The sequence below is a fragment of the Panthera tigris genome, chromosome A2 (assembly GCF_018350195.1).
Source record: "Panthera tigris isolate Pti1 chromosome A2, P.tigris_Pti1_mat1.1, whole genome shotgun sequence".
Classification (NCBI taxonomy): domain Eukaryota; kingdom Metazoa; phylum Chordata; class Mammalia; order Carnivora; family Felidae; genus Panthera; species Panthera tigris.
Genome location: NC_056661.1, coordinates 81,109,392 through 81,123,268, shown reverse-complemented (window position 1 = coordinate 81,123,268; position 13,877 = coordinate 81,109,392). Strand labels below are relative to the sequence as shown.

Here is a 13,877-nt window from a genome sequence, read left to right as displayed (position 1 = left end):
ATGACATCAGGCTGTTTCTGGCTGGCTGCTTTGTCCTGTGGGCTGACCCATATGGGAGAGCATAGAGAAGGAGGAGTAGGGTGGATGGAGCCTTTTCTTCCCAACGGCAGTCATTCTATTATTTGAGGCTTGCAAATCCTCCACCACATGCCACATCGTGACTCACTCTTCTGCATTGGAAAGTCCCGCGTTACGTTGTGCTTTGTCTTTTGGATGCGGGACTTTGGAAGTTGCAGGAGAGCCTACATTTACTTGGTTGTCAAATTAAATACTACATTTAATTGCACAACAGATGTATTGACCCCTTTTTTGTGTGCTTGCAAAACAGAACTTTCTGTACTGATGTTTATATTGTTTCTGATTAGCTTCAGAATCACGTTCCAAAATAGGAAGCACCATCTCTAGAAATAAGCTTATACGTTAGCCTTACTGTTTAAATGAATTATGTTGGCCTGCCATCAATTTCCCTCTGGAAAACTGAGCTCCTGAAAGTGTTTCTTTTTCCTCCTTGCTTCCATTTGTAATGTGTGTCTGTAAACTATTCGGTGGTTCCCAGTACCTTCTAGGCTGTGTAGTAGTACAGTGATCAAACACTTTTGGAATATTTGTGTAAGTAAGATAGTCTTTGCTTATGATTTTGGTTCATTTCCTTTTTATAGTTTCTCTACCCCCATGTGGAAAGTCACCCCCTTCCAGAGAACCATCTGTTACTGGTTTCAGAAGAGAAATGTAAGTGTATCTTTAGATGATATATACAAACTTCATGAAGGGCACATCTCCTAGTGAAGTATGGGACTTGACTGAATCTTCTAGATGTTCACTCACCAGTGCTGAAGGTCCAACTGACCTTTGATGTTCATTTCAGATCTAGCACTCCTGTGGAAGGGCTTTTCCTTTTCGCCCCACTTGTCCCCTTAGGCTCTGCTCTGTTTCCCATCCCAGGAATGATGGGCTCCTATATGCATGGATTTCCATGTTTGTCACATGGTAGAGTGTAGACCAGTTGTGGAGGTCACTTTTACCTTCTTTAGTTCATCCTTCTTCAGGGTATCTGTCACCTTGGATGGAGAAGGAGGAAGGTATTAGAAGCCAGTAGAATTTGATAGTAGAATTTGAGGACACATACTTGGTCACATTCTACCTGAAATAAGATTGGGACATCCTCTAATGAAGTTTTTTTCACTTTGGATGGGGAGGGTAGCAGAGAAGGGACAAAATCCACTCGTGGATCTTACCTAGTAAGCCATCTTTCATGTTATAAAATGAAATTGCTGATTGATAATGGGAAGAACAGGCCTGGGGGCGTTAGGTTCATGTTCACTTTCTATGCTCTTGACCAATTATCTGTCTCCCATTTTTGTACCTAGTCTGGCAGAAGGTTAAGTATGGCTAATTCTAGATTGCTTCCTGAGAGAAAGGGACCATCCACAAATCTACCTAAATTGCTGAGAGTTCTCTTATTGTGAAACTGATCCCTGTAAAAATACCCCCCAATATCTTGTATAATGAGTTTTCTCCCCATTATTTTCGTATGATATTTTCATATGATATTTGGAAATTGGGGATAAACCCTGCCAAAGGAACCCCTGTTAGCTCCAAATAAGACTGATGGTGCAGGGGAGGCCAACATTTGAGGAAACCCAGGGGAGCAGAAGGGTTAAATGTCTCATCCATTGTTGACATTGAGGAGCAGAGTAAATGCTAGATTTGCAATAGACTATGGAGAGAGGCTGGAGAAAGGTGGGTTTTGTTTTGCACTTATATTATGAAATTGCTCTCTGTGATAATACTATTTTTCCAGCCAGTTGATTCATCTGCATTGCTTTTATAAATAAACGTTCACCACTGTTAGGTGTAAAAAGGTGCTCATAATTTTCATAAAGGTTAAACTGTCTTTCTTTTGTTTATCTTTTTAAAGATATCGAAAAGTTTCATATCCAAGTCATCCAAGAAGATGGAAGTAGAGTGGTAAATATTTGAAATTTCTCTTGCTTCACAGTTTTTTCCCACAGAGTGACATTTCTAGACTGTTAAGGGTAGAGTAATGTTACAGACACAGACCATTTCTTTATTCGACGTCTTTCAGATGACAGACTTGCTGTTGTAACATGTGAAATAATGTGAGATCTATGAAGGAGTTAATTATCTCCTTTATCTTGACCTCACTGTCCAATCTCAGTCTCCTGAGATAACTCATGACAGCCTGTGTGACTCTTCCCACACCTTTACCTTGCTCATACAAACGTACACATATGCAGGAATTCAGTTGTTTTTACCAAAAGAGAATCTATTAATTTGCCATTTTTGTTTTTGCTTTTTACTTAGTATATCAGGGCTATCCCCGTAGGTTTTTAATTAGGAATGTAACCTTTTCCACTAATTTTTATGCATACATAGAATAAATGGGATCATAACATATATGCTGGGGGATAATACAGTTCAAATTTTTTTTTCCTTTTTTCTTTTTCTTTTTCTTTTTTTTTTTTTTTTTGCTTGTATGCTACTTCTCCCTTGTGTTTTCTCCTCTAACTTTTGTCTACAGCCTATTAGGTGTCCTTTCATGCTGCTCTTCATACGTGTATATATCTCATCCCCACCCCTGACACACCCAGAGGTTTGTTTATTAACCACTCCTTCCTCCTACAACTTTGTGGCATTGCCTACAAGTCAACCTGAATATGTCAATTCATTCTTTTTAGAAACACATAATAGTCCCCGGCGTGGATGTACGCAACTTCAATCATTCTCCCATGGATGGCCACTTTTTTTTTTTTTTGAGTAAATAAATATCTTTTATTTATTTATTTTTTCAATATATGAAATTTATTGTCAAATTGCTTTCCATACAACACCCAGTGCTCATCCCAAAAGGTGCCCTCCTCAATACCCATCACCCACCCTCCCCTCCCTCCCACCCCCATCAACCCTCAGTTTGTTCTCAGTTTTTAAGAGTCTCTTATGCTTTGGCTCTCTCCCACTCTAACCTCTTTTTTTTTTTTTCCTCTTCCTCCCCCATGGGTTTCCGTTAAGTTTCTCAGGATCCACATAAGAGTGAAAACATGTGGTATCTGTCTTTCTCTGTATGGCTTATTTCACTTAGCATCACACTCTCCAGTTCCATCCACGTTGCTACAAAAGGCCATATTTCATTCTTTCTCATTGCCATGTAGTACCCCATTGTGTATATAAACCACAATTTCTTTATCCATTCATCAGTTGATGGACATTTAGGCTCTTTCCATAATTTGGCTATTGTTGAGAGTGCTGCTATAAACATTGGGGTACAAGTGCCCCTATGCATCAGTACTCCTGTATCCCTTGGGTAAATTCCTAGCAGTGCTATTGCTGGGTCATAGGGTAGGTCTATTTTTAATTTTCTGAGGAACCTCCACACTGTTTTCCAGAGCGGCTGCACCAATTTGCATTCCCACCAACAGTGCAAGAGGGTTCCCGTTTCTCCACATCCTCTCCAGCATCTATAGTCTCCTGATTTGTTCATTTTGGCCACTCTGACTGGCGTGAGGTGATATCTGAGTGTGGTTTTGATTTGTATTTCCCTGATGAGGAGTAACATTGAGCATCTTTTCATGTGCCTGTTGGCCATCCGGATGTCTTCTTTAGAGAAATGTCTATTCATTTTTCTGCCCATTTCTTCACTGGGTTATTTGTTTTTCGGGTGTGGAGTTTGGTGAGCTCTTTATAGATTTTGGATACTAGCCCTTTGTCTGATATGTCATTTGCAAATATCTTTTCCCATTCCGTTGGTTGCCTTTTAGTTTTGTTGGTTGTTTCCTTTTCTGTGCAGAAGCTTTTTATCTTCATAAGGTCCCAGTAATTCATTTTTGCTTTTAATTCCCTTGCCTTTGGGGATGTGCCGAGTAAGAGATTGCTACGGCTGAGGTCAGAGAGGTCTTTTCCTGCTTTCTCCTCTAAGGTTTTGATGGTTTCCTGTCTCACATTCAGGTCCTTTATCCATTTTGAGTTTATTTTTGTGAATGGTGTGAGAAAGTGGTCTAGTTTCAACCTTCTGCATGTTGCTGTCCAGTTCTCCCAGCACCATTTGTTAAAGAGACTGTCTTTTTTCCATTGGATGTTCTTTCCTGCTTTGTCAAAGATGAGTTGGCCATACGTTTGTGGGTTTAGTTCTGGGGTTTCTATTCTATTCCATTGGTCTATGTGTCTGTTTTTGTGCCAATACCATGCTGTCTTGATGATTACAGCTTTGTAGTAGAGGCTAAAGTCTGGGATTGTGATGCCTCCTGCTTTGGTCTTCTTCTTCAAAATTACTTTGGCTATTCGGGGCCTTTTGTGGTTCCGTATGAATTTTAGGATTGCTTGTTCTAGTTTTGAGAAGAATGCTGGTCCAATTTTGATTGGGATTGCATTGAATGTGTAGATAGTTTTGGGTGGTATTGACATTTTAACAATATTTATTCTTCCAATCCATGAGCAGGGAATGTCTTTCCATTTCTTCATATCTTCTTCAATTACCTTCATAAGCTTTCTATAGCTTTCAGCATACAAATCTTTTACATCCTTGGTTAGATTTATTCCTAGGTATTTTATGCTTCTTGGTGCAATTGTGAATGGGATCAGTTTCTTTATTTGTCTTTCTGTTGCTTCATTGTTAGTGTATAAGAATGCAACTGATTTCTGTACATTGATTTTGTATCCTGCAACTTTGCTGAATTCATGTATCAGTTCTAGCAGACTTCTGGTGGAGTCTATCAGATTTTCCATGTATAGTATCATGTCATCTGCAAAAAGTGAAAGCTTGCCTTCATCTTTGCCAATTTGGATGCCTTTGATTTCCTTTTGTTGTCTGATTGCTGATGCTAGAACTTCCAACACTGTGTTAAACAACAGCAGTGAGAGTGGGCATCCCTGTCGTGTTCCTGATCTCAGGGAAAAAGCTCTCAGTTTTTCCCCATTGAGGATGATGTTAGCTGTGGGCTTTTCATAAATGGCTTTTATGATGTTAAGTGTGTTCCTTCTATCCCGACTTTCTCAAGGGTTTTTATTAAGAAAGGGTGCTGAATTTTGTCAAAGGCCTTTTCTGCATCGATTGACAGGATCATATGGTTCTTTTCTTTTATTAATGTGATGTATCACGTTGATTGATTTGAGAATATTGAACCAGCCCTGCATCCCAGGAATGAATCCCACTTGATCATGGTGAATAATTCTTTTTATATGCTGTTGAATTCGATTTGCTAGTATCTTAGAATTTTTGCATCCATATTCATCAGGGATATTGGCCTGTAGTTCTCTTTTTTTACTGGGTCTCTGGTTTAGGAATCAAAGTAATACTGGCTTCATAGAATGAGTCTGGAAGTTTTCCTTCCCTTTATATTTCTTGGAATAGCTTGAGAAGGATAGGTATTATCTCTGCTTTAAATGTCTGGTAGAACTCCCCTGGGAAGTCATCTGGTCCTGGACTCTTATTTGTTGGGAGATTTTTGATAACCGATTCAATTTCTTCGCTGGTTATGGGTCTGTTCAAGCTTTCTGTTTCCTCCTGATTGAGTTTTGGAAGAGTGTGGGTGTTTAGGAATTTGTCCATTTCTTCCAGGTTGTCCAATTTGTTGGCATATAATTTTTCATAGTATTCCCTGATAATTGTTTGTATCTCTGAGGGATTGGTTGTATTAATTCCATTTTCATTCATGATTTTATCTATTTGGGCCATCTCCCTTTTCTTTTTGAGAAGCCTGGCTAGAGGTTTGTCAATTTTGTTTATTTTTTCAAAAAACCAACTCTTGGTTTCGTTGATCTGCTCTGCAGTTTTTTTAGATTCTATATTGTTTATTTCTGCTCTGATCTTTATTATTTCTCTTCTTCTGCTGGGTTTAGGCTGCCTTTGCTGTTCTGCTTCTATTTCCTTTAGGTGTGCTGTTAGATTTTTGTATTTGGGATTTTTCTTGTTTCTTGAGATAGGCCTGGATTGCAATATATTTTCCTCTCAGGACTGCCTTCACTGCATCCCAAAGCCGTTTGGATTGTTGTATTTTCATTTTCGTTTGTTTCCATATATTTTTAAATTTCTTCTCTAATTGCCTGGTTGACCCACTCATTCTTTAGTAGGGTGTTCTTTAACCTCCATGCTTTTGGAGGTTTTCCAGACTTTTTCCTGTGGTTGATTTCAAGCTTCATAGCATTGTGGCCTGAAAGTATGCATGGTATAATTTCTATTCTTGTATACTTATGAAGGGCTGTTTTGTGACCCAGTATATGATCTATCTTGGAGAAGGTTCCATGTGCACTCGAGAAGAAAGTATATTCTGTTGCTTTGGGATGCAGAGTTCTAAATATATCTGTCAAGTCCATCTGATCCAATGTATCATTCAGGCCCTTGTTTCTTTATTGACCGTGTGTCTAGATGATCTATCCATTTCTGTAAGTGGAGTGTTAAAGTCCCCTGAAATTACCACATTCTTATCAATAAGGTTGCTTATGTTTATGAGTAATTGTTTTATATATCTAGGGGCTCTGGTATTCGGCACATAGACATTTATAATTGTTAGCTCTTCCTGATGGATAGACCCTGTGATTATTATATAATGCCCTTCATCATCTCTTGTTACAGCCTTTAATTTAAAGTCTAGTTTGTCTGATATAAGTATGGCTACTCCAACTTTCTTTTGGCTTCCAGTAACATGATAAATAGTTCTCCATCCCCTCACTCTCAATCTGAAGGTGTCCTCAGGTCTAAAATGAGTCTCTTGTAGACAGCAAATAGATGGGTCTTGTTTTTTTATCCATTCTGATACCCTATGTCTTTTGGTTGGCGCATTTAGTCCATTTACATTCAGTGTTATTATAGAAAGATACGGGTTTAGAGTCATTGTGATGTCTGTATGTTTCATGCTTGTAGCGATGTCTCTGGTACTTTGTCTCACAGGACCCCCCCTTAGGATCTCTTGTAGGGCTGGTTTAGTGGTGACAACTTCCCTCAGTTTTTGTTTGTTTGGGAAGATGTTTATCTCTCCTTCTATTCTAAATGACAGACTTGCTGGATAAAGGATTCTCGGCTGCATATTTTTTTCTGTTCATCACATTGAAGATCTCCTGCCATGCCTTTCTGGCCTGCCAAGTTTCAAAAGAGAGATCAGTCACGAGTCTTATAGGTCTCCCTTTATATGTGAGGGCACGTTTATCCCTTGCTGCTTTCAGAATTTTCTCTTTATCCTTGTATTTTGCCAGTTTCACTATGATATGTCGTGCAGAAGATCGATTCAAGTTACGTCTGAAGGGAGTTCTCTGTGCCTCTTGGATTTCAATGCCTTTTTCCTTCCCCAGTTCAGGGAAGTTCTCAGCTACTATTTCTTCAAGTACACCTTTCAGCACCTTTCCGTCTCTCTTCCTCCTCTGGGATACCAATTATGCATATATTATTTCTTTTTAGTGCATCACTTAGTTCTCTAATTTTCCCCTCATACTCCTGGATTTTTTTATCTCTCTTTTTCTCAGCTTCCTCTTTTTCCATAATTTTATCTTCTAGTTCACCTATTCTCTCCTCTGCCTCTTCAATCCGAGCAGTGGTCGTTTCCATTTTATTTTGCATATCGTTTATAGCATTTTTCAGCTCCTCCTGACTATTCCTTAGTCCCTTGATCTCTGTAGCAATAGATTCTCTGCTGTCCTCTATACTGTTTTCAAGTCCAGTGATTAATTTTATGACTATTATTCTAAATTCACTTTCTGTTATATTATTTAAATCCTTTTTGATCAGTTCATTAGCTGTTGTTATTTCCTGGAGATTCTTGTGAGGGGAATTTTTCCGTTTGGTCTTTTTGGATAGTCCCTGGAGTGGTGCGGACCTGCAGGGCACTTCCCCTGTGCTGTAGTGTATAACTGGAGTTGGTGGGCGTGGCCGCAATCAGACGTGATGTCTGCCCCCAGCCCACCGCTGGGGCTACAGTCAGACTGGTGTGTGCCTTCTCTTCCCCTCTCCTAGGGGCGGGATTCACTGTGGGGTGGCCGTGGCCCGTCTGGGCTACTTGCACACTGCCAGGCTTGTGGTGCTGGGGATCTGGCATATTAGCTGGGGTGGGTAGGCAAGGTGCACAGGGGCAGGAGGGGCAGGCTTAGCTCGCTTCTCCTTCGGTGATCCACTTCAGGAGGGGCCCTGTGGCAGCGGAGGGAGTCAGACCCGCTGCCGGAGGGGTGGCTCCGCAGAAGCACAGCGTTGGGTGTTTGCGCAGATCGAGCAAGTTCCCTGGCAGTAACTGGTTCCCTTTGGGATTTTGGCTGGGGGATGGGCGAGGGAGATGGCGCTGGCGAGCGCCTTTGTTCCTCGCCAAACTGAGCTCTGTTGGATGGCCACTTTTTCAAAATCTGTTTTAGGGGCGCCTGGGTGGCTCGGTCGGTTAAGCGTCTGACTTCGGCTCAGGTCATGATCTTGCGGTCTGTGAGTTCGAGCCCTGCATTGGGCTCTGTGCTGACAGCTCAGAGCCTGGAACCTGTTTCAGATTCTGTGTCTCCCTCTCTCTGACCCTTCCCTGTTCATGCTCTGTCTCTCCCTGTCTCAAAAATAAATATACAAAAAAAAATAAAAATAAAAAAAATGTACGTTATAAAACGTTTTTTAAAATCTGTTTTATAAATCATCTCAAATGTTTTTTATAGCTATATATATATATATATGGTACACATATTTCTTTGGGTTAAATTCTCAGGGAGGGATAATTGGGTTGATGGATGTACGCATTTAATATATTTCAACAGATTTTGCTAAGATTGCTTTCCAAAACACCTTGTAACAATTCACAGTTTTACAAGCAATGTGTAAGAGAATGCTTTCCCTCTACCCATACCAATCATAGCCACATTTGCCTTTTATTTATTATTTTTATTTTTTTACGTTTATTTTGAGAGAGAGAGTGCAAGCAGGCGAGGGGCAGAGAGAGAGGGAGAGAGAGAATCCCAAGCAGGCTCAATGCTGATAGGGCAGAGCCTGATGTGGGGCCCGAGCCCAGGAACCAGGAGATCATGACCTGAGCTGAAATCAAGATCAGATGGCTAACCAACTGAGCCACCCAGGTGCACCTGCATTTGTCTTTTAAAAAAATTTCCAGGGGTACCTGGGTGGGTCAGTTGGTTGAGCATCAGACTTCTGCTTAGGTCATGATCTTGTGGTTCATGAGTTCGAACCCTACATCAGGCTTGCTGCTGTCAGCCTATCAGCACAGAGCCCACTTCAAACCTTCTGTCCCTCTCTCTGTGCCCCTCCCCTGTTGCACTGTCTCAAAAATAAATAAAGATTTAAAAATTTTTTTCCAATTTGATGGGTTTAAGTTCATATCATTATTTTAATTTGTATTTCCCTTAATGTTACTGGCTATGTGAATTTGTTTTTCTGAAAATTGCCTAATTATATCCTTGTCTGTTTTTTTATTGAGCTGTCTTTTTCTTGACAATTAATGTAACATAATAATATATTATTGGTATTAGAAATTATTTCCTTCAATATTTAAATAGTCTTCATCAAAATAATCTTCTCTGAAGATTTTGATTTTAAAGTTATATGAACAACATTGAAATGAAAAATGTCATTTATTAATTATGTATCTATGATTGAAATCTCAACTCAAGAGGCTGGCTGGAAAATGACTAGAAAGTAGTCAGAGACAACCATAGAAAGTGGTTGGAGCTCTGGGCCACCAGTGGCATGGATGACAGGGCATGGACAGGGCTAGTGGTCAGAAAAGAGACCAGAGAGGAAAGGTGAAGGTAGAATCTGAAAGCCAGCAATGTGAGTTTAGAGGAGAGCATCTTCTAGGATTTACAGGTCAGTGAAATAAACAAGACTAGAAGTGGGTATAGACAGAGGACTGGCTGGTTAGAAGAGGGGCTGAGAACCACGAGAGACACTGCAGAGTGAGGGCCTCTGTCAGCAGCCAACACAGTATGGCCTCAGCACTCCATCCTTTTGTGCCCTTCTGTGAAGCATCATTGCCCTTATTCTTTAAAGGCTTGGATGACAGCGTCTTAAGGCACTGTGCAGTTCCATGCATTCATCACACCCTGCAATAGGTAGGCAGTGTTGTAATTATCCCCATGTTTACAGAGAATACAGCCAAGGCTCACAGAGGTGAGGTAACTCCAGAGAGGGGCAAAATTGAGATGTGAACTTGGGTTGCCACACTCTGATGATCATTTTCTTGCCAGTATATTCCTCTGTGAGTCCCCAAATCTCTCCTAATTTAACAAATTTCAGAAAAAATGGAAATAAGATGGGCTCCCCAAAGTTAAGAATCTTGTTGAAAATATAAAGGTGTTGAAGGGGAGTGCATACTCATTGGGGTAGACTTATAGGAGTAGTTAAATGTAACTGTAATAGAAATATGCCAAAGTACAAGGATGTGGAGAAAGGAGAACTGTCTTGCACTGTTGGTGGAATGCAAACTGGTGCAGCCACTCTGGAAAACAGTGTGGAGGTTCCTCAAAAAATTAAAAATAGACCTACCCTATGACCCAGCAGTAGCACTGCTAGGAATTTACCCAAGGGATACAGGAGTGCTGATTCGAAGGGGCACATGCACCCCAATGTTTACAGCAGTGCTATCAACAATAGCCAAATTATGGAAAGAGCCCAGAAGTCCATCAACTGATGAATGGATTAAGAAGATGTGGTGTGTATACATACACATATACACGCACACAGGAATACAATTTGGTGATGAAAAAGAATGCAATCTTGCCATTTGCAACAATGTGGATGGAACTGGAGGGTATTATGCTAAGCAAAATAAGGCAGAGAAAGACAGATATCACATGGTTTCACTCATGTGGAATCTGAGGAACTTAACAGATAGGGGAAGGTAGGAAAAATAAGATAAAAACACAGAGGGAGGCAAACCATAGGAGACTCTTAAATACAGAGAACAAATTGAGGGTTGATGGGGGTGGAGAAAATGGGTGATGGGCATTAAGGAGGGCACTTATTGGGATGAGCACTGGGTGTTGTATGAAAGGAATGAATCACTGGATTCTACTCCTGAAGCCAAGACCACACTCTGTGTTAACTAACTTGAAGATTAAAAACTAAAAAAAAAAAAAAAAGAAATATGCCAGAGTACCATAGAAATACAGAGGTAGTGAGTTTTGCCTTGGTTTTGGGGACAGGTGAAGGAGGGCTTTGTACAGGAGGCAGTGCCTAAGTTAGGCCTTGAAGGATGTGTAGTAAAGTATTGCTTGAAGGATGGGCAGTATCACCATACTCATTGTGGAAGAGATAAAGGTAAGAAGCATGGCATGAATACTTTATGGCCGATCTGGGATTGTTGCCCAATACCCCTCAGCCCTAGGCCTGAGTTCTTTCCTTGGCCTCATAGCTGCTGCCTTTGGTAGTAAAGTCCTTTTGTCTGCAGATACCTGAGTGGATTAGGTGCAGAGTGGGAAACTCTGAACCTTCTGTTAGCCTAGGTATTGATTTGTGGTAGGTGTGGCCTTGCCTTCAACATCCCTGGCCTATCTGGCAAACTAGGGACAAGAGTAATATTGCTTATTATAAAATGGTTGGAAAGAATAAGTAATGAAATAGTGCCTTAAATCTTTTCTGGAAAGGCTTTCCATGTATATGTGTTGGGGATCAGGGACTGCGAAAAATAAACCGTGGCAATATCTGTATGTATTATAAAGATAGAATATGCAGAATAATAATGAAATCCAGATATAGTCTCCTTTAAAATAGTTACTTATTTCTAAAATCTCTTTGCCTCTTTAGGTAATTAAAGACTCTGGTCATCTCCCGAGAGAGAGAGTAGCTGAGGATTTTGTTTGGGCTCAATGGGATATGTCAGAGCAGAGATTATACTACATTGACCTAAAGGTAAAAATGAGTCCACTGGCCTCCTTTCACAGGAACAATTTAATTTTGACATTATCATTGTTATAATTACTGCATTTTCATTAATGGGGAAGTCAACGAAGGTTTATTAAAAACGTGAAAAGGTTTTCATCACTGTTTGCTTCTTGGTTGCTTCCTTTTCACTCTCCCTCTCTCTTTTTCTTTTTTTTACTAGTGTTTTTATTGTTTTTTTAAATTGTGATTTGTCATTTATCCTGTTTTTTTCTTCTAGAAGTCAAGGAGTATTTTAAAATGCCTCCAGTTTTCTGCTGATGAGAAGTTTAACTTAATGGTAAGTCTAGAGAATGATGGGACTATAGGAAATTTTATAACGCATGGCCTCCTTTTAAAGAGAGCTGTTATCAGAAAGAGCATCTTAGACTTCTTGTTGCATTAGTCACTTGTATGAGCAAGTAGCACATTTCTTGCCTCTTAAGGCTTCAACTCTATAATATATACAATCAATATAGGTGATTAGAAGAGCACATAGGAAATTTCTGCTAACTGAATGTCTCTCATTAAAGAAACAAGTATATAAGTGAGGTCTAGTAGAAGGTAATAGGAATTATCTATAGTAGATAGCTTTAAATAATTACAAGTCATTTGACCCCAAAAGACTTGTGAGGATAGTGAATTTGAGTATGGAGTAAAATGTCAATGAGAGTGTATAGTCTGATTAGTAAAAATCTAGCATCACTCTTGGCAAAGCCATTTGGAATGCTAGTCTCATGAGGAGGAATTATAAGTATCTTTTACCTGTGATGGATAGAATGTTATTCTTCTTCCCTAGGATTAATATTGGTGTCTAATATAGATTGATATCATACTGTTACAAGAATTTCATTTACTCCTCCTGCCTTTTTTTTTTTTTTAAACTCATTCTCCTTCTAAAGACACCCAGTCTTTCCCTCCGTACATGGTCATCTGTGTCTTGTAAAAGTCTACCCCTACTGACTGGCTTATTATATAACCTATTTATGATACTCAGATCCAAGGCAAAGTTTGCCAAGTATTAGCCCTTTAAGAAATAAATATACACCAAGCTTGTGATTGTATGTAAACGCCAGAATATTTCCAGTGGACTTCCTGTGCTGTGGATTTAGGAGATAATCTCTGAAGATAATGATGGTTAAATAAATAGGTTCTTCATCAAAAGGCAAGCACAGCATTGTCAGACTTGCTCTGGGCTCAGAACTATCAACGCTTAATGTTGTTTTTTGGTTTATTTTCTCATGATTTTTTTGACAGTTTGAAGCACCCTTGGATATAACATTAAGTGACTCAGGATTTAAGTAAGTTATTCATAGTTTACAACTAATTTTTATAGACACTTGTGGGCAGAATGTTTATACTTATATTTAATCTGTGGTATACAGATAAAAGGACAGTTCAGTATTCCGTGTGTGTGTGTGTGTGTGTGTGTGTGTGTGTGTGTGTGTGTGATTTTTTAGATTTCTGTCCTCTATAGGGAACATAAACGACTTTATCAAGCACAAACACAGGGTTTTTCATGTAAAGTCAATCATATTGATTTTTGTAGCCACTTATTTCTGTAGGATGTTTCCATTTATTTTGATCTGTGGAAGTGCTCTTCTCCCTGTGATTCAATAAAAGGATTTGATGAATCAGGGAGGGCTGCATTTAGAATCCAACATCAAAACCCTTTCCTTGTTGCCATCAAAGAGGATTGTAGCTCAGTTTTATCTGTTGTGTTGCTATTTGTTTTCCTTTTTACACAAAAGGTGAGCTTTTTTCCCCCCAGACTATTTACACATAGTAAAAACATGAACACTTTTGAAAAAATAGGCAGAAGCCCACTAGTGCACAGAAGAAATGAAAGTTGTCTTGAATTAGACTACTGATAACCCTAAACTGTTCTATATTTCAGTAGCTTTATTTCATCACATAGGAACACTCAGTTGTACTTATTTTGAAACAGTATATGCAGCACTCTTATTAGAAAAAAGTTACATCACTTTCAACTTCTGTTTTTATGTATTTTTTTCTCTATTGCCAGCACCATGCC

General features: G+C 39.5%; 1 protein-coding gene across 1 annotated transcript in view; it reads left to right on the top strand.

Annotated features, from left to right (window-relative positions):
• LOC102957892 (gamma-secretase activating protein) overlaps positions 1-13,877 on the top strand; it is a 90,932-nt gene that overhangs the window by 24,736 nt on the left and 52,319 nt on the right. The window contains exons 7-11 of the mRNA XM_042977203.1: positions 660-729; positions 1,919-1,968; positions 11,729-11,833; positions 12,084-12,143; positions 13,100-13,143. Coding sequence (XP_042833137.1) covers positions 660-729; positions 1,919-1,968; positions 11,729-11,833; positions 12,084-12,143; positions 13,100-13,143 — 329 coding nt within the window. The remainder of the gene's footprint in view (positions 1-659; positions 730-1,918; positions 1,969-11,728; positions 11,834-12,083; positions 12,144-13,099; positions 13,144-13,877) is intronic.